This window comes from Diorhabda sublineata, chromosome 6 (genome assembly GCF_026230105.1).
Source record: "Diorhabda sublineata isolate icDioSubl1.1 chromosome 6, icDioSubl1.1, whole genome shotgun sequence".
NCBI classification, from domain to species: Eukaryota; Metazoa; Arthropoda; class Insecta; order Coleoptera; family Chrysomelidae; genus Diorhabda; species Diorhabda sublineata.
In genome coordinates this window covers 7,278,641-7,300,000 of record NC_079479.1, presented here as the reverse complement: position 1 = coordinate 7,300,000, position 21,360 = coordinate 7,278,641, and the positions used below count along the sequence as shown (strand labels likewise).

The window sequence follows — 21,360 nt, the reverse complement described above, 5'->3', positions numbered from 1 at the left end:
TTTTTTCAATAAAAATCTTGGTTTCTTATTTTTATATCAAACTTCATTGAAGTCTTTCTACGTTCTGCTATATCGGTTTGTCGTGGATAAACAGATTACTTGTCTATACAGGGTGTTTCCTAAGTAATCTAAAATACTGTAGTGGGCGTTTCGTCACTCCGTTTTAAGACAAAAGTTTCCTATAAAAGTGTGATAAGTCTTGTTGTTAATGAGATACTTGGTGTTGAATTGTTTGTAATAAATGAGTTCTGGAGTGAAATTTATTTTTTCAGGTGACGCTACTAGATGTAATACGAAATAACATGCTTATTCTAGGTGGCCTTTGAAATAATGTTTACAAATATTGTGTCAGAGCTAAAAAATAACTCAAAAAAATGAATAACATATTTTTATCATAACAATGATGCCTGCGTTTAGAGGCTAGACGTATGTATACCCAGAGTTATCCAACTGATCGTTTACCAAGAGACTGAAACTTTTTCTAAATCAAAGAATATTATTGGACTAACCAGAAACTTTACAATTGGAAAACCAGATTTTCAAATTATTGATACCATTCCGAAAAGCTGCTGATGAAGTAAATATTAGTAATACAACTGTTTGGAATATTCTAAAATATAATTTCCTACCTACTGACTAACCGCTTTGTATACAATATTGCCAATGGATTTCAAATAAATCCCAATTCTGCAGCCCACATTCTGTTTACGGTTGAAGCCAACTTTTCCAGAGATGGCATTAAGAATTTTCATAACATCCACATATGGTCAGATGTATTTCCACATACAACAGTTGTGACACGATACCGACACTCCTTTTCGACCAATGATTGATTTGGTATCATCGAAGATTATTTATAAGGCTTTTTTCCTGCACGGTTCACCGTTCAGACATATTTCCATTTTCCATAAAATGAACTTCCAGTTTTTTTGGAAGATATACCTTTTATTGTTAGAAGGTATATGTGGTTCATGCATGACGGTCCTACTCCACATTTTGCAGTGATTGCACGCAATTTTTTTAATAACGTTTTTCCAGACCATTGAATCGGTGACTATTCACACCTATGGTCCCCTAGGTCACCTGGACGCAATGCTCTAGATTTTTGTGTGTGAGGATATTTTTAATGGATCATTTACACAACGCCGATATTAAACTTAGGAGATTTTCAAAATCGTATCATATAAGACTGTAATGTTATTCGTGACAATCCTGGTATCTTCGAACGTGTTCGGGAATCCATTAGACGTTGAGCGAATGCCTGCATTTTGGCAGGAGGTACACATATTGAACGTATGCTCTGAAATGTACTATTTGTTTAACATATGTTGTTACTTCTAATAAAATAATAAAACAATTTGTATCACGTAAGTTTATAAGAACTTTTCGTCTAAAAAATGAGTAACAATATTTTCGATTACCTAGGAAACACCTTGGAATCAATCCATAAGATTATATTGAATACCCGGTAGTTTTTAACATGGTTAACTTTTGATTTTAATTATTTTCAGCTCCAGAAAATTGAAATATATGAACTACGTAAAATGATAAGAACACAAATACGATTAATAAAGACGCTAATATCAGAGAACACACTCACCACATACATAAAAGAAAGGAGACAGTTAAAATCCAAACAAGATACCATAACTAAAAAGTCTTCATATACACGAAAATATTCTGATCAGAATATTGAAACGAGAAAAACTACATCACGTAACACAAGTCCAGAAGCAGTCAAAAATATTTCACCTACTAGAGAAATAACAAGAAAACCAGACAATGAACGATCGAGTCCGGAGAGAACAGGAGCGCGTGAAATTATAAAAACTACAACTACGACCACTACCAGATACAGTCCTACACGACAGCAAAGCCCTTCACGACATTCTAGTCCTAGCCATCCAATTTCGGGTAAAACAGAAGTGACAACAGAAGAGATAATACGAAAATCGAGTCCAGAAAGAATTACAAAAACTAAAGTAACCGAGACGTCCACTAAAACTGAACAAACTCGAAAATTAAGCACCGAAAAATCATCTACTACGACTGTATCAAGTACAGAACGTAGAAATATTTCACATGCACCAGATAAAAGCTCACCTAAGCTTGATACCAAAACGGGTTATTCGATTCTGAAAAAAACTGAAATACATCAAAAGAAAATAGAAGACGATAAGCCGGAATGGGTAAAACAGAGAAACCTCAAGAAAGTATCGTCACCAAATACGAATGAAAAGATTAGTACCAATGTAAGAAGAACTGTAAAAGAAGAGAATAGGATTATCACCGTTGGTTGTGAGCCTACTGATTCAATAACTTCTAGTTATGGTGTTGGACCTACCGATGAAAATGGTACTCCCTTATTTGGATTAAAGGCTTTGAGGACGCAGCATAACGGCACAACTAAAGGTAATCGATTAAATATTATTGATATAACTTTATCCATTGCCGAATAATGAGTGATGATTCTTTTCTTCCGTATTTTTCACAATTCGAGTTTTAATTTATCGCACTAGCTACTTTCCAGTTGTCTCATATATAAGTACCTGCTTTGCTCGGTATTTTGTATTTTTTAGAAATATATTAGAAAATATAATATTTTTCCACAAAATGAAAATAAAAAAATAGAGAAAAAAAAGTTTAACGATTATGCATTATTGCAGTTTATCAAATGATCGTTAGACGTACGAGGTTTGAAGGAAAATACGGGGAATGAATTTTGTTTGTTTGAGTTAAAAAAGTGACAATAAAGCCATATATGTAATACTTCTATATGGACAGTTTCTAGTGGAAGCTGTTCCGACTAAGGAAGACAGAATGGCAACGATTTCTCTATTCTCCGAGGCTCCAGCTCGGTTCTGCGCAGTCTCAAGCAAGCTCACTGTAGATAAAGCGTTCCGAAAAAAAGAGAAAATGAATATTGTTGGCACCGTAACGTAGGGACATTTTTCCAATACCAACTATCCATATAGTTACATATATGGCTACAATTTGGATACAAAAATAAGGAATTTCACTAAAAAGATAGTGAATTACTTTGCATTAGAAATGCCTTTGTATCAATGTCGATTACCAAAGTGATAATCCTGGTTTCTTCTATTATGAGGGCAAAAAGATTCCTAAAAATAAGCCAACGGTTTGCTTCTCCATTACGCAAAAAGTTGCTTTTGTTTCATGAATTTTTGGCCGCTAAAAGTACTCAAATTCACTAAGAAGTATGGCTATTTAGTAACGAGACTAGCCCTGCTAAAGTAAAATTACGCATGCCCAAGGAATAACGACTGTCAGCTGTTTAGTCTGAAGCCTACTCTTTCAATGTAATATCTACTGTAATTGTAGAGTAGTGTAGCCGTTGTCTTAGTTTGCATAGGGGTTGATTTTTTGTTATGCCGTGTAAAAATAGAGTTGTGAAGTTTCATATGGCCGTCAGCTAAGTATTCGTGCAATTGCTGAATCCATAGGAATTGACAAAGACGTGCGACAAATTTTACATGCGAAAAGTTTGTGCAAAACTGGTGCCTAAAATCCTCGCACTTGAACAACAAGAAGCTCGCAAAAATATTTGTATAGACACTTTTAATGCAATTGAAAATGACTTGAACTTTAAGAAAAGGAAGAACATTTGAGTCTATTGAAGCTGTGAAGTGAGAAGCGACGGGCGTCTTGAAGGAAACGGACAAAAAAGACTTCCTGCACTATTTCGAACAATGGAAGATTCGATTTTAGGAAGAAATCTGCACTATCTAAGTTTCTAAAAATCATGTATTACATTATAGACAAGTTGTCATTCTGTCTTATTTCAATTTTTCACTAAGAAATACCTAAGAGCAGAGAAGTTTTATTGCTTGTGTTTTGAAAAATAAAGCAGAACTATGAGTGAAAACAGATCTTCTATTTGACAAAAATCTTGTTCCAGTTTATATTTAAGAATAATATAAAGATATATACTGGTGATCAAAAAGTTCAAAAATATATTATGAACATTAAAGTATACAAATTTAAAGGAAATTTGGTCATATAGTAATATGTACTCTCTAATAAATAGCTGCAAAAGCCGCTTTTGAATGAAGTTAAAATTCATAGATACTAATGTCAAATGTGATTTCCTAGTCAGTCTTAAACGCGCGACCATTTTGATACAAGGCAACGACCTAACTATGCAAAAATTAATGCCTTTTGGTTGTAAACCTTTGAGCAACAATTCATATATGAAATCTGTTACTTCATTTGCTTATTAACTTTTAAAAACTCAATTAAACCTCAAATTCAGCCATTGCTTTTAGTATATTCTATTTCTTGTTCGTTTCCATATTTTTAGGATATTATAAATATCCCATTATTATAAACCTTTGTTCCTTGTAATGGAATTTTGAAGTTTGATTTAAATTTGTTTATATGCAACTTGAGTAAATTAATCCAGATGTTATTATTAAATATTTCACCATTTTTTTCATTAAATCACGTATTGTCATCAAACGCGAGAAGGTATGTGGAATTACAAGTCAATAAATTTATTGAAAGTTAGTGAAAAATTGAGCAAAAAATTCCATTTAAACAAATAAATAGAATAACAGGGTGAATTAAATAAAATGTGACAAAAAGTATTTCTTTTTTCATTTATTCTGAATCAGTAACTCTATATTTGTTATTTGATTTACATGATTCAAGCCAAATACAAATAATATATAATATTTATTTTTCAACATAGCTCCATACTCTTTTCTCCGGCGATGTTCAATAAGTTCGAAACCCTTTTTATTATAAGAATCGTCAATATTTTCAAAATAGCCATTAACTGCCAACATCAGCTCTTCATTGTTGGAAAATCTTTGACCATCGAGCAATTTTTCCAAGTCTGGGAACAGAAAATAATCCGAGGAGCTAAATGTGGCGATTATTTCGCTTAAACGTTGCAATAAGTTCGTATAACAGTCGCCGTTGTTAGGTTTTCCTTTTTCAAGAAAGACAATGAAAATTATCCCACGCGCATCCCAAAGAACCGACGCCATGATCTTGCTTGCAGATGGGACGGTCTTTGTCTTCTTTGGAGCCGGTTCTCCCTTTTCGTTTCATTGTTTTGTTCTATTGTTTCATCCATGGTAATGAAACGGAGCAAAATTCGGTTTCATTTCTGTAAATCATTGCCAAACACTCGATGAAAACATCTTCACGACGCTATTTTTGTACCGTTGTGAGCAAACGCGGCACCCATCTTGCGCACAGCTTTCTCATATCCAAATTTTCAGTTAATATGCGATCTACCGCACTTTTTGAAATGCATACTGTATCTGATAGCTCGCACACTTTCAGTCAAAGATCATCCACTACCGATTTATGGATTTTCTTTATGATTTCTGGAGTCATCACCTCATTTGATCAACCACTGCGATGCTGGTCTCACGACCTCGTTTAAACTCGGCTACCCAATATTTTACAGTTAAATCGAAAGAGCAGTCTCACCCAGAGTAGAATCTGGCTCAGCTTTTATATTTGTTGAGCTAATGCCAAATAAAAGTATTGTAACACATAACGATGATCGATTTTTTCCATATATACAAATTCACTGAAAACGTTCACTATTGATGGCTGCCAAACAAATACAAACCAACGTGGCGTGTTCAAATACGAAATATATTCTGTATAGATTGTGTACTTTCTAATACAGTGGTATTTTTCAAGAAACTACCGCCATCTCTAGGTACTTCTAGGATCATCCTCATAGATACCATCAAAATATACGAGTATATCTCACAATTGGACAATCGTGATTGTACTATTTTTGTATGTTCTGTTTTGATTTTAGTTCAAGGCACCTTCGTTAAGAGTGAATACTATTCAGAAAATGGTAACGCACCTGTCGGACAAATAAGCGTTACGAAATATTCGACAGATCCGAGAGATTTAAGTACCGAAGAACAAATTCAAAATAACGATTTGATAACAAGCGTAACAACTACTCAACAATTTGGATACGAAAACACTCCGTCCTTGGAAACACTCACAAATAAAAAGGTAGAAGTTTTTCAAAATAGATAGTGAATTTGTTTAATCAATATATAGTTATATGGAGAAAATTCAATGTGCTACATTAAAAAGCAATTAACAAATTAATAGTGGTCTAATTTGAAACGTTCGTGTTTTATTTGAAACATCGTATTATAAATAGAAACAGTTCAATTTATGTATTTCAGGGAAAACAAATAGAAGATACTGTAACTGGAGTAAACAAAACGTCAAATTTTAAACGACAAAATTCAGTGAAAGCCCTTTCCCAAAAGTTCATTGACACTGCAGGTATGTACATTTGTAAATCTTGTAAAATCATATTCGAAGGATACTTAACTAAAACTATTTGACATATTCCTGTCATAATTATTTTAGAACCAGTATTAAAATTTGACCTCGAAAATAATTTCTCTACTTCTACAAGAACTAGTTCTTTGTTCAGAAAAGTTTTCCCTAATGCACTGGTACCAAAAGATAATTTCTCGTATTTAACAAAACCATAGCTCACAATTCGCTTTTATTCTTATTAATAATTATCAACATTGTTCAAACAGGACAAGCTCAACTGTAGAACCGTATTTGAGTATATTGTTCAAAACATCAGCATCATCAACCAAAAAAGGATCACAAGTTCACAAATAATATAAAATTCAACTTTTCAATACTGATCAAGTGCACTCTGAGTGAATATATTTTGGTTTACTATTTTTCTTCGATAAATCAAATTGCATGGTACTGATTCGCTATTTGTCTGGTATTTTACAGTGTAACAATATTATTCGGGAAATATTTGTACGTTCTTGTACTTCAGTAGTTCATTATGGAGTCCATCCTGTCTGTGGCCAAAGCGATTGAAGTAATTTGTGATCACATTTTAATAGTTCTAATGAATTTAATTCGCTGTCATATTTGCAATTCACGCAATGAGTACCAGAATGTGGTTGTACATTATATTTTAACTAACCAACTTCCATGCAATCTGTATTTTGAGACATTTTGCGTATCTTAGAGAGATAAATGTTATTAATATTATTTCAAACAAAACTTATTTGTTCATTAATGAATCTTAATTAATCGTATCTAATGCGTCTTAAATTCAATGCGCTTTATCTGTTTTATGTAGTAGATTCTTTGAAAAACGAACGGCAAACGTCCTATCCCAAGGCAGGTCTAATTTTGCGAACGTCAAGTTTTAAAGAATCTAAAAGTGCTCCAAGTGAAGAGGATATCCCAACTGGTAAGCATAAAAATTCAATCCAATTTGACCAGTTATTGTTCAATAATAATAAGTTATTTGTACATTAAACACTCATCGAATAACACATGAAATATTTCAAGTTTATTGCGATCTTGGGGAAAATTATTCGAACTAAATTTAGTTTATGGTTTTTTTTTAATTTGAAGATGTTATAATTAGAAAAACGCTAACGTAGAAAATTCCCGCTATGTGTGAATTATATAAGTAGAAAAAACATTTGTACATTTTATGAAGAAAGATAAAAAATACTTCTTCAAAGTACTGTCTTCGGAAGCTACATTTTTTCGATGACTGAAAGCGTTTCTATAAAGCTAACATGGCTCTATTAATGTTAAGAATGTCAAATCGTTTCCCTTCTGGTACATTTTTTATTTTCGGTACAAGCCAGAAATCGTATGGTACTAAATTTGGTAAGTAGGAAGACAAATGGCCGCTAAAAACTCTCAAATAAAAAACAACATGCTGGTGGCGTATTGTCTTGATGAATAAGAAAGGAATTAGCCCATTTTTTGGGTATCTTATGACTACAACTTATTCAATGACCGATCATACCCCATATATTATGAGCTTTCCATCTATTTTTGTATTTCAGACGTTTTAACAGCAACTAAAACTTCTAAAAAAACTACAACGACGACTACAACAAGCGGTGGCACCTTTCTTAGTAACAAATCCACTATTTCGGGTGTTCAAGACGTGATAACTAGAATGAAGACTGAAGAATATCAAGAAGGTACGAATAAACTCCTTGAAATATACAGAATACGATTTCACTCTGTCCAAATAGAATTTTAATCATGCTCATTTCAGCCTTATTTCATACAGATACATTTCAATGTCATATATTTTTGAAAAAAGGTCACTAAGTTCTGTTGTCCTTGACAGATTTATTGCCTGTATTCGATCTTAAAATTCTGTGACCAGACTCCAGACTGTTAACACTGGCGTCTCCTTGTAATATTTCGGCAAAAGTTTCTACTCGTCTGCATAGAACAACATTACGGCTGGGGTTCATAAGGTCTATCGTAAACTTAACGTACAGAATTTGATAGATCACTTTGTGTTTAGTTGTTCACCAAATTTGGATTGTCCATTCAGTTTTTGACAAATGCTTGCAACAATAATTCATTACCTTCGTGGCCTGTCATCCTGGCTATGGTAATTGTGCTGGATGGATATAAATTTTAGTATATGTATAAAGGTCTTGAAAAAGCTAGACTTGACCTTCTGGAAACTGTATATCACAATTTTTCCACCATTGCTGTTATTTCTACTTGAGTACTGTAGCATACTAGCGAAGATGAATGCTGCAACTTTGAGATTGTATCCGTGGACTCCTTTGTTTTTGAATCATTAGAAATGAAAAGAGGATTGATTTTATCTGGAAGTTTACTAACCACCAACCAAGTTTACTATCTGATAGTAAGCGACTTTTGTCAAAAAAAAATCTTCATCTTCTTCTTCTCAAACTCATGGTAGTAAATTGGTATTAAGTATTTTCTATTAGTAAGTTGGTTTCTGACCGATTGTTCCACTAGCTGTTAGCGTGTAAGGTCAGCGGCTACCAGCTACTAAGTGCGCTCGATGTGATTGACCCTTTATCAATATACCCTATACAGAGGTCGGTATACTTCAGGCAACAAATTTGCATTTAGAGAGAAAATGCAGCGTCAAACTGAATTTATGAAAAGAAATTACAAAAGGAATTAGAAAAAGGGGTAATTATTCAAATTGATTCCCATCTTGATGAAAGCATTTATGGTAATGTTTCTCAACGGAGAGGCATGTCCGGCAAAGCGTGTCAAGCTGTCCGCAAAGAGTTTCAAATTCTTTTTCGATTGCAGTTTGGAGATCGGAAAAGGTGCGTGCTCCTCTTGCGAAAACTCAGTCCTTGAGAAGGACCCACAGAAAGAAATGACAAGGTGTCGGATCACATGCATGAAATGAAGGATATTTGCGAGTGTTGTATCGTTGTCTATTTAAACCTGCCACACACAGATTGGTTTAATTTTTCTTCGATGAAGATGTGAGGATTCTGGTCATTCCAGAACACGTAGTTATTCCGATTGACCGGATCATTCAGCCTAAAAGTTGTCTATATTTTCGTTAGTAGTTACAGATACCGGTTGTCCAGAACGCGTAGCGTCGGCAACAGAGCCCGGTTTCAAGAATTTGTGATACGTATCCCACACTGTTGACCGATTTGTTAGCAGCGAGGTCGAAAATTGTTGTTGAAATTCGGTAAACATAGTTTGGTAGTCCGCGTTCGTACAAAGATACGACTTAACAAAAAAACTAACTCTTTCTTAAAGCATGAACTTGTATCGGTTATTCATTCAGAAAACGCCATCCACTCGACGAGCACGTGTTATTGTGACACAGACACAACTGTTTGAAGCACGAATCTTTTTCGTCATCGTTGCTGGATTTATGCCGAGAGCGTTGCCTGTCTTATGACGACCTTTGTTATTATTTATGTTATTGCATCCACAATAATTTTACAATAATAATTACAGGTGATACCTCGGAAGATATTGAAGCTAAAAGTTTGCTGAATAAGTTTATAGGATCTCAAGTGATACTATCTGGTATGGAAAACCGAAGTACTTCCATAAAAACTTCGAAAACTTCCACGTCTGACATCGTACCAACAACAAGTAGTGCAAGAAAAACCATCAAAATAACTACAACAGCAACGGTAAGTCAATATTGGATGAAGTTTTGATTAAATGAATTAATTCTGTACACACGGTCGGATATACTTGATTTATTTACACACTAACAATATAATAATTAACTCATCACTTAGTTATATAATTAAATATTCCCTATTTTAATAATTTATTTATATTCATCGGTTACTTTTACTATTTCTTCACGTTCACTACGACTTTTAATTATATGACTTCGCGATGCTAAACAAACACGTATTTATCTCCAAAAGAAAGTTTTCGAATAAATCAAAAGGTAAACAAACAAATGAATAAATTAGGAGTAAACAAACAAATGAAGAAATTAGGAAGCCATCCTAGAATATAAATAAATCGCCGCTATGATAAAACCTTGGACTCTTCCATCATAATCAAACAGGACCGTCTCCATGGTGCATGTCGTGGACGCGTTCGTAACTTCGTTATTATCATCATCTATGTATTCGTTCCTTATTATCATAGTTACGCCGTTCTATAATCTTCTAAGTTTACCTGAAAGTTTTCTCATCTTCTGCCATTACAACCATGTCATCTGTATGCGGTGTGGAAAAGCCAAATGGAATAAATTCGTAAATATAAAAGTGAGATCGTGTTGGCAAAAACGCTTGGGCACGCCAATTTATATTTTTAAATGCGAATTTTTTGCACAAAAAAATATAAAGAGTGTATGATGTGACAGTGACTAATACCAAATTTCTTATGTTAAATGCAACCCCCTGTATACTATTGATTTTTTTGTTTTTTCAGAAAAATAATCATAATTCGTGTATATTATCCCTCGCCTGTCTTCAACTGTTTCGGAAATATTAATTGTTCTCAGATTTATTGAAATGAAAAAAAATATTTTATTTCACAAATTCGCTAAATTACACTCAATAATTATTTTCCATTTAGCACTTGACATTGAGACAGTGATCCAGAACGATCACAGCGTTCTTTTTACTGATTTTAATTTGAAAAAATTATTTAATATGATTTTCGTTTAAAACTCATAGCCTTAGGAACTTGTCTACCTGCATGACAGTAGTGATCATTGTTAGTGCTATTAGTTTGAGTTTCATTAGCTATACGTAGTAATATAAAAATAATGATTTATTTGACAGAAATGTGCAAAATAACCATTCTACAAATAAATGGTGATGGAAATAACACACTGAACGAAACTCTTGAAGGATGCCATGCACCAATACTAGCTACTTTATGCAAACCTTTGTTGGTTTTACGCGGCAATTTCTTGGTGTGCAAACGAGAAGTAACAACTTTGTATCCATGACCTTTGGTGACACCTATACAGTCAAACATCTTAATCAAATACATTAGTAACAGGAATAGGTTTTCCGAGGTTTTCTCGTGCCCATGCTACTTTATCAGCCACAGAACCTCCGTTCACTTGAATTTCCATGATATGCTCCTTTTTCGAAGACTGTTTCAGCAATTTCATCTGAGTGTGGGCATTACTCGAACAACTTTGCAGTCCTTGATAATTTTCTCGAGATCCTTCTTGACTTTTTAATTAAATCATTGGTCCATTTCTTGGAAGCTTCTAGTGAAAGTCTTCTTCTTACTATTATACCAGTTCTTATAGAAACGTCTCTTAAAATCTTCAGAAAGATGTTCAGCACGAACTGTAGCCAGATCCCGAAGACCATGTGGTGTTTCAATGTAGCCTACAACCCTGACAATAACCATCGGAGGAATTTCTGAAATTGTAACTGCTCCTACGATTTCTTTCTTGTTTATTTTAGATCTTGGTCTATCAGAACACACGCTTATTTCTCGAATTTACAAATTTACTGCCTACATCGCAAAATAAGAAAGCAGTTTCGCTAGAGCTTGGTCATGTAAGATAGAAGAAAAAAGTTGCCGCCAATGAAGTGAGTAATGATACATATTTTCCAGTTGCATACATTTCTGCTTCGAAAACATTTTCACAGCGTTTAGTACTGGGCTGATTTAGATCCGATCGTATAACATTTAATGCCATTTCTGTTTAGTTCTTGTATGGTGTTTTGAACCCACTTCTACAGTTTAGAATTGAGGTACATTTTTTCCAAAAGCTCAACTTTTTCGATGCATCATTCTGGCATGTCTAATGTTTGGTCTTTATTTAAGGACGGTTTTTCTTTGGCGATTCCATCTCTAAGCATTCTAAGTGATTTTTTTCTACTACACTTTCCAGTACTATGTGGAGAGGTAGCAGATTTAGAATCACTTCTAGTGCAGCTGTTGAGCATGGTTTCTTGATCTCGGTTGCACATGTGCAAGCCAGTCTATTTATCTCTGAGAGATTATTCCTCTTGGTGTTCAGACTGGATCTAGTACCCTAAACCACTGCCCCATATGATGATCGGCTGCACAATTGCCGTGGACGTCCACAGTAGGATTTTTGGGTTTCAGCCCCAATTCCTTCCTGCAAAGTTTCTGCACTCCATCAGGGCTTTTGTGGCTTTGGTGTTTATCTCTTTTTCATGTCTGTTCGAGTGTCTTGTGCGTCTAGCTTGATGGGTTCGAGGTTGAGTTTTTACTTTCTAGTGAAGAAAATTAGGTTGGTCTTATTCGGGTTGACGTTTAGCCCCACAGATCGACACCACCTTTTTCTATAATTGAGTCCTGTTTGAACTATGCTTCAGCGTATATTCTACAAGCATTGATGACTATGAAGTCTGCATATCCTTAACAGGATATGCCGAGCTCAGGCAGCCCTCATAGAACATAATAAGCTCTGAATAAATAAGGATGCGACTCCACCTTGTGGACTTATTTTTATGTCAAAAGTATTCAAAATTAAAAATCAAAATCAATTAAGATGATTTAAAAAGACGAATCATGCTTGCGATGGGATCAGTCACGCCTCAGATCTTGAGTTACGATATTTCTATAACATATTAGCATGTTGCCAAGACGCGGCGACCATTTTGAACATTTCGTTAATTCAAATTAATGTCCTTTCATTGTTTTATTCACTTTTTTTTAGTGTAATGTATCAAATCTTCGAAATAAAATAATTTGCTTATTCAAATGTTAATTTTTATATACTGAAAACACTTAATATTGCTAAAACAGTAGTGGAGCACATTGTACATGAATTATATATAGGCTTTTCTGAAGAATATAAAAAATAACTTAATTAAAGTGGGTTGCACTTAAAATAAGTAATTTGATATTGGCCACAGTCACATGAAAAAAATGCGCATTTAAAATTACAAATGGATATGTTCAAACATTTTTCCCAATACACTCTCATTTAATTATTAACGAATTTATTCCGTTTGGCTCTTTCACACCCTATAGTATAGCCAAAACTTTAATATCTTCCATTTTCTAGTAGCCGACTATACTGTTTTATATGTTTTTTTTGTCTCTTCATTTCTTCATCTAACATTCTGTTAAACTCTAACTTGTATTTCTCGGTAGTCTAGGATTTTTCTATTCTATTAACTCTGTCGGATGCTTTTTCAAGATCTATAAAGCACTAGTGTGTCTTCTCTTTCTACTTATAAAATTAAACAAGGTAACATTAAGGTATTGAATAATTTTTTTTAAAACATCCACACATTTGAAAAGGACGAAACAATAAAATGTTTAGCGTAAATCATACTACAATTAGTCTTTATTATTGATAGAAATTATAGATACTATAGATGACTAAATTGAGAAAATAGAGGTCATTTCATTTTTGATGTAAAGCTGTCACATCATGAAAAAAATTGAAATGAATCTATTTTTTTATTTATACGGAGGATTAATGTTTCCCTTCCGCGTAATTACTATTTAGCGTCTACATATTTAGTATTTTTTTCTTAAAATATGATCAAACTGAACTATATCTATAAAGACTACCTTTAATATGCAAGGTTGCCAGTCAAACAAAAGTGTAAACGAAAGGCGGCTAATTTTGGACGCTGTGACGTCAACTTTCGAGATACGTAGCAAGCCGTTTGGTTAGTGGCTGTGTTCTTTATATTTTTGTGAAGTGAACACCGCAAATTGTTAACACTCAGTCGTCTTAAAATTCTTTGCGTACTTTTTTTGGATTATCTTTTTTTGATTCCTGGTAAGCAACCTCCATTTTTATATTTTCCTTTAATAATAATAATAGTGTTATGTATTTTTCGGAAATTTTCTAAATATTACAAGGTCAGCTTCATGTATAAATAAATTCAGATCGAAAATAAATCATATGTCGACATACCGAAGTTGTGGACTTTTTTGGAAATGTTTCTTTATAGATGAGCTTCAATTTTTCGCGCTTATCTATGAACTAAAACTGAAATAAAACGCAACAGACAATGAATACGATCAATACAAATTTATACGTAGAGATAAGGAACTATTATCAATAACAAATTTTTTTAGTTTTAAAAAATTGTTAGAAATTCTTAGTAATGAAATTATGACTGTTGAATATTTGCTTTAAATAATCTACCTACTTAGGCACATTTATTGCATATCTTCGAAAGAATAGCGACATTTATTTCCTTTTGAAGTAAACTGAGATAAAAGAGGTCTCAGATTGCGTGTACTGCAACCTGAGAGGCATGTACTGCTGGAGAGATGATGAATGCTATTTTTTAAGTTCTCTCCTCTCTCTGCGACCCTATATGCGTGAAACTTCTGTGCTTATAGAAATTGTATTCAGGTGTTTCACCCTTTTCTCAACGAAACCCACAGTAATTGTAAGTGTTTTCATTTTTTTAAGATTGTATTCAAGATACGGTGTCGTGCTAATTCTTTGGAGAACAGTGGGGTTCTGGTCTAGTGAAAAGCATCTCAGTTGCCTTTTTTGCTAGAGTATTTGTTTCTCCTTATCCCTGTATGCCCCTGTTTGTTGCTACCTAGATTGAGAAACCCATATTTGGAGTTTCTAGATCCGTATATCTTCGACTTGATTATTTGTGAGCTGTCTAACGGCTGCTTAACTGTCAGATGGGATTGCTATATCTTTTTATTGATAGTACTTACCCAAGTTGAACTGTGTAGCAGTACTCAGGAGTTATTTTTGAAATTGTTAAGTCATCTATTGAGATTTTAATCACAAAGACCTTCTATTCATCTAAATTAGTGATTATCCCTGTTTTGAATTTCCTCTTGATCCTGCTGATTATAGATGCGTTGGTATATGCAGTGAACTTGAGTCCTTTATGACTTCTACTAAAACTGTTGGACAGGTCTTCATAACCCTTATGATGCAGATACCCGCTAATCTCTGCATCTTGCACAGTTGTACAAATATCTTAATATATTTTCTTCTTCTAAATTCAATCACTTTCTGTACTTATGGAGTGTGTTAGATTGTGTACTTGATTCTTTGTCTCCATCAGTACTTTATTGTAGTTTGACTTTTGGAAGAGTTAGTGATATTAGAATTACAATTGTACTCCACCAAGCACGTTTCTATAGATAAGGTATAGTTTTCAGAGACCAAAAGTGCATTGTTTGGGCTTTGAAGAAGGTAACGCGCGTCAAACAGTGTACTTGTGAGAATTAGTTTGGTGGTAATATTGAATAGTGTATTCTGTAATATGTTTCATCATTCTTCTCCATATAAAATATAAATTTCATCGAAATATAAGAACGTTAAAAAACCAAATAAATGCTTGTAAATAAGTCAATCGGGCACATTTTTTCGAATTTTCTCATTTCTTTCAAATAATATCTACATCAACGAAAAAGTCATTGGCCAAAATATTTCTTCAACGCTTTTGGGGAGTCATAACCGTAACGAGTTCTCATTTGCATCTAATGTCGACTGAAAATTGTGTTCTAAAATTATCTTATAAGAGAATACGGTGATTGTACGACAGAGTTAATTGTGTTTTGCTGAAAAATTCGTTCACGATGACATTCTTCTTTTATGGTGTGCGCTATTATGGTGCAAATCCACGAGGTTTACCAACGAATCTCGTTTTTAGCAGGGAATTTGCTCTTTCTATTACACGATAATAACCTTCCAAAACCAAAAACTTTTATACTCATACTTTATTATCAAATTACATAACTGAATATATTCTTTTTCGTCTAAAATCTGTAATAAACAATTAATCATTCAAATTGAAACGAATTAATTCATCAACCTTAAGAATTTCAGCAGATAGCTCGTAATGAAGATTTAGTCACCGTTTTTCTTACTTTATCGATGGTAACCCAGATCGAGATAAATCTTTCACTACATCTCGTTCACTTTTAATGCACTATAGCATCTGCCTTCGATAAAGTTAATCTCATGTGACGTTTTCCTGGTTTTTACTCAACATAAATCCAATTCAGATACCAAACTGAAGACAGATTATTTGTTACATCTTTTTCCAATGGAAAAAAAAGCAAAACGTCATTTTTATGAGACGAGAAAAGGGAGCACTGTAAACAAATAAAATCACAATAGTGGCAAGTGAAATTCTACATCCGTTAATTTTTTCAATAAATCAGCTTCAATACCGCACTGTAGTGAAGCTTAAAATCTGCTACCTTAATATTTCTTTTACATTCCCCGTTTTATCGATTGTCATCATTTCTAGGTCCCGTTAAAATTTGTTTTATTCTCGAATATTCTGTTTTTTGTTTTTATACTACTACTTGTATCCATTCACTTTTTGGTCTTAATTAATAAATCTTTTATTTTTCTATATCTAAAATGTTGTAAAAAACATAGAACAAAGGGGATTTAGAAACTTTGGATTCATCTCTTTTAAAGTATTGGCCTTGGTTACCAAAGCACTTATACCAAAGTGACTTCAATTCATGATTTCTTTTGGAATGTGTTGCGAAACCCATTTTTCAGGTCCCTTTTTTCCATGTCGCTTCACAAAAGTTTTCCCCACTATTTCTTCCGAAACAGTTCCAATTCTAAATCGCTCAATCGATAAATTCTAATATTTGGTTAGAATATTTGGCAGTTTTTTCAAATATTCAAACAAAACTTAATGCTGTTACGTTGTTCAGGATCCGTGTTTCATGAAGTACATGGCAAAAATCATCTCATTTAAATGACTATAATAACACACTGCAAAGTTGAAACAGGTTCAAATGTGTCTTTGCTTGTTTCAACACACCAAGGTATATGAAGTACTAATTAAAATAGATGGAGCATAATTGCTTCCATAAAAATTCATATTATACATTTTTTCCCAGAAAATAATCAGCAATGATTGCAATTATCATGCTAATTACAAGACGTTTAGATTTCTATTCTCCTGAATTTGAAAGTCTCTCGTTTCTGAATCTGCTTTATACGACAATGTATAGTGGAGTTAAATCTAGGATGACTCCTATTACTAATATTAGTGAATCTTCATGGCCTTTATGATACAGATACATGTTCATCATACACTGCATCCTACACAGTGGTCGCTTGGATACAAGAGATTTATTTTTTTCCTTTTTTACTCCACTAGCATTTTGATATAGAATAATAGTCCTCAAAAAAAACTAACAACATCCATTCATTCCCAATATTTGCACATCATTTCTTAATTTTGAAAGACAAATAATATCAGTTGAATTATGAAGAAGAATGTCAAAATAATTGAAAAGATTCTAATAATTACGTTGGTTATTTATATCTCCTCAATGCCAAGAAATTGTCGCTCGTTGTGTTGATAAAGAGGCATCTTTTGTCAAAATTTATAGCTTTATGCATAGAAGTGCCAGGAAATAATAAATTGAATATTGGCTCTATTTTGATTTCTCGCTTTATTGGTAATTTAAGATACAATGACGCTAAAATTTAATAGGAATATTTTTATGCAATCAAATATTATTACGAACTAACGTTTTTGCATTTATTTTGTTTGGCAACTGAACCACCTCGTGTAAGTTTTACGAGTAGTTTCAGAAATAACACTTTCCAAAATAAAACGTATTTAATTAAGAAAACGTGTGTAGATATTTTACTTTATATCAAGCGATGCATCCAAGCTAAGTTTTGCTAAACATCATAACCGAAATCTGAGCTCGGGCTGAACGGTACATCCACTGATTAATATAGTTATAGATATTTATTTATTATAATGATCGTCAAAATCGTGACACTATATTTAATGCCAATATTGGATATACATTTGACATTCTACTAAACCAATTATTATTACATACATCTTTATTATCACATCACATCAATTAGAGAGAGTTATTAGCTACTATAATAAATAAAAACCAAATTGAATTAGAAAGATTGTTGAATATTTCACAGTTATATCGTGATGAGCTATAGAAGTCGCTTTTATTAATCAGTGATGACAAAAATGTCGTTTCTTAAGGGCGTAAATACCACAGTAATCGTCATAACAATATATTTAGAACTTGCTATTACTATAAGAAGGGAATTGGTAGCTGCTAGTTCTTTTTTCTTATGTTAATCCATTCTCGTGTCTCTACCTAACCAATTTTTTCCCAACTTCTTCCGAAATAGCTTTCATTTCAAGCTCTATTATTTTGTTCATTCAACTTACCCTACTTATTACTATATACTTTTTCATTATTATTTAAAAGACTGTAAAAACAATCAAAGTATTATGAGAACAAAACTAACATACATGGGCGCTTACAATGCACACTCTCACACTCTCTACAAAAGTAGAGAATTTTAATAGTTCAGCATTTTTATTACCCCAGTACGAAATCAAAGTATCGCCAATGAACTGATTATTTCAAAATGTATATCCCGTTTGCGATTTTTGTATTTAATCCGGGATACAAAGTATCAAAAGGATTACGCTCCGATCACATAATAAATTTGCTTACTGTGTGACAAATATCACAACGTTCTGGATGCCGACGAAGGTGTTTCTTTGTACTTTTGCGATGCTATGATGCATGGTCTTAGGAGAGACGCCTGACATAATAACTGGAACTATTTCCACACTTTCGCTTTTCCGCATCGGTTCAATCTTAATTGCGAGATCTGCGTATTTGTCCAGTTTTTTCTGGCGTAGACGAAAACTGAAATCAGGTCTGTTATTCGTCACTTGTCTATCGATGATAATGCATCTATCGTAGTAAAGTCTAAAATTGTAATTTTCGAGCACCCTCTGCGGCTGGTACATGTAATGGCCGAGACGACATTTTCTCCATAGAACGGATCGGTACGGGATCAGAAGGGGTGGGTGAGCACACAATTAATATCACGAAATTACTCACTTACTACTATTTATACATAAATTATGTGTCTATTAGAACTTTCGTAGTTCTTTATCTGATGCAAATAATTTTGTCGCCATCGTATCCTTGACGATTCGGTTATTGCCATCCTTGGTTTTTTGTGTTTAAAACCACATGCTGACAAAACTTGCCGCAATATTTTTAAACTGTTGTAATTGTATTTTGGATAATTAGCTACTTTTTGCTGTATTACTTCTAATGTCGCAACCTTATATAAACTATAAATTCTCCAATGTATAAAATCTTGAGTAGCTTTGTTAACTGATTTCAATTTTTTTAACATGTTTTTCGGTTCTGTGAATGATTCACAGCAACCCCTTTTGTGTAGTGTTTTTATATCTAAATCTTTATTATCTAATTCATACCTGTATTTTTTCTCACTACAATGTGCAATTTCATTGCCTTCTTTCGCCCATGGTTTGTCTCGTTTTGGTCAGATATTTACTGAATTTTATACGAGGTGTAAACATTATATGCCGTACATATTTATGAAATATTGATTTTTTCTCGCATAACTATCTTCTGAAATTGATATTGGTAGAATTATAACACCTTCTGCTCTTGTTGGAATGAGTGTTCACATATTCACACTTTTTTCTTGTAATTGTTAGGGTTAAAATATTGTTCCTGGCTAGCCTTCATGAAGCCTTCGGTGTCTGGAAAGCTTCTTTATATTACACTACAATTATTATTATTATTAACTATTTGATGGTAATGGTAATGGTTATTTTAAATACGTTTGAGTGCCAAAATCGTTAACATGGAGATAAGTAATTAAATGCTATTATTAAACAGATTCAAAAAATAAGTTTATTTTGATATTCTACTATTTATCGCTTACTACAAGTGAAGTATGTATAAAGATTATACATTAAAAGAAAAAAATAACTAAAACCTGTATTATGTTGTGTACAGATTGAGTCGTTTTCTTAGTTGAAATGCTCATACTCCATACCCCCACAACATTTTTAATGATCTATATTCTTATTTTCGAGGCTGGAATCTTTTCTTCATCGCATCGCTACTGAAAAGTTTTAACAATAAGTTTTCCAAAGTTATGTTTAGAAAGTTGTCGGGATTCATTTTTCCTCATGTTTTATCTATATGTACGGAAATGCTCAGCTTCCATTTGATTGGTATGACACCGGATATTGTAATCATCTGATATATAATAAGATGATCAGTTCCTTCTTTAATTTCTCTACTCCATACTGGATGAATTCGTTCTTCATGTTGTCAATGCTAGATGCTTTTGAATTTTGTTATTATTATTTCGACTTCTTCTAGTTTTCCGACTAAATATTATTCTCATTTACTATGATCTCTATCGGTCTATTGTCATTATCAATAAATATTTGTAGAGCGTTTTGAAAATACCTAATCCGTTCTCCTCCTGCAATGTCATTCACTTGTAGTTTTTCCCGTAACTTTTGTTTTTACTCTTTTCTTCTGACCACCGTCTTCATTTCTACTGAGAATTTTTCTCTGCATTCCTTCTTTAGTGATTGTTTGTTTTTATTTTATATGTGCTTCTTACTTCTCTTTTACCAATTCCTTCACATCATTGGTGAACCAAGGTTTGGTTTGGTCTCTCTCCGTTGGTGTCTACTTTGTCTATATATGACTTCTGTTACACATTTTCTGTTATATTTTTTTCTCTACATCATCGTTCTCTACAACCCAGTTTTGCATCAACTTCTCATTTAGTCTTCTTTGTGATAGTCCTTTTGTGCTGTCTTCTTGTAACAACTTTATATTGAATTTTGTTATATTATTTGGTGTCTTATTCTCACTTCCTACGTCTACCGATAACTATTTTCAAAGAATCAGGTTATGTTGTACTATATCTACCTTCACTATTCGTTCGCTGTTAGTGCTCTTACATTCAGGATTTGTAGAGCCACTTTTCTACTGCATTGGACGAGTGAATGTCCCAAAATAATTTCAACAACTTTGCTCAGATTATCATCTAGTTTATTTGATAAATGTATACTTGATTATTGGTGATTATAGACAAAAATATATCGTTATTGTACGTACAATCCAACTAAGAAGCTATGTTCACGTCATTGATTCAACTTGCCACAGCTAGATATAAAATATGTCGGTATCTGCAACAAATGAGTGGGTTGGAAATAAATGTGGGAAATTATTTGAGGAATTTTGCGTTGGCGCTCTATAGTTTGAGTTTTGGGTCTGATATTTTTTATTTATTCGATAAAAATT

The 21,360-nt window shown here is 33.2% G+C and overlaps 1 protein-coding gene across 5 annotated transcripts in view; it reads left to right on the top strand.

The window, feature by feature from the left end:
- The window catches only part of LOC130445484 (mucin-2-like), a 116,315-nt gene that overhangs the window by 56,501 nt on the left and 38,454 nt on the right, over positions 1 to 21,360 (top strand). For 3 of the 5 annotated variants that reach the window (XR_008910058.1, XM_056781117.1, XM_056781119.1), the window contains exons 5-10: positions 1,512 to 2,412; positions 5,807 to 6,015; positions 6,195 to 6,297; positions 7,133 to 7,246; positions 7,860 to 8,000; positions 9,784 to 9,965. Coding sequence is in view for 3 of the 5 variants with exons in the window: in XM_056781117.1 (XP_056637095.1) it covers positions 1,512 to 2,412; positions 5,807 to 6,015; positions 6,195 to 6,297; positions 7,133 to 7,246; positions 7,860 to 8,000; positions 9,784 to 9,965 (1,650 nt within the window). In the remaining 2 variants the exon portion in view is untranslated. The remainder of the gene's footprint in view (positions 1 to 1,511; positions 2,413 to 5,806; positions 6,016 to 6,194; positions 6,298 to 7,132; positions 7,247 to 7,859; positions 8,001 to 9,783; positions 9,966 to 21,360) is intronic. The other 2 variants (XR_008910059.1, XM_056781118.1) reach the window with 1 other exon arrangement.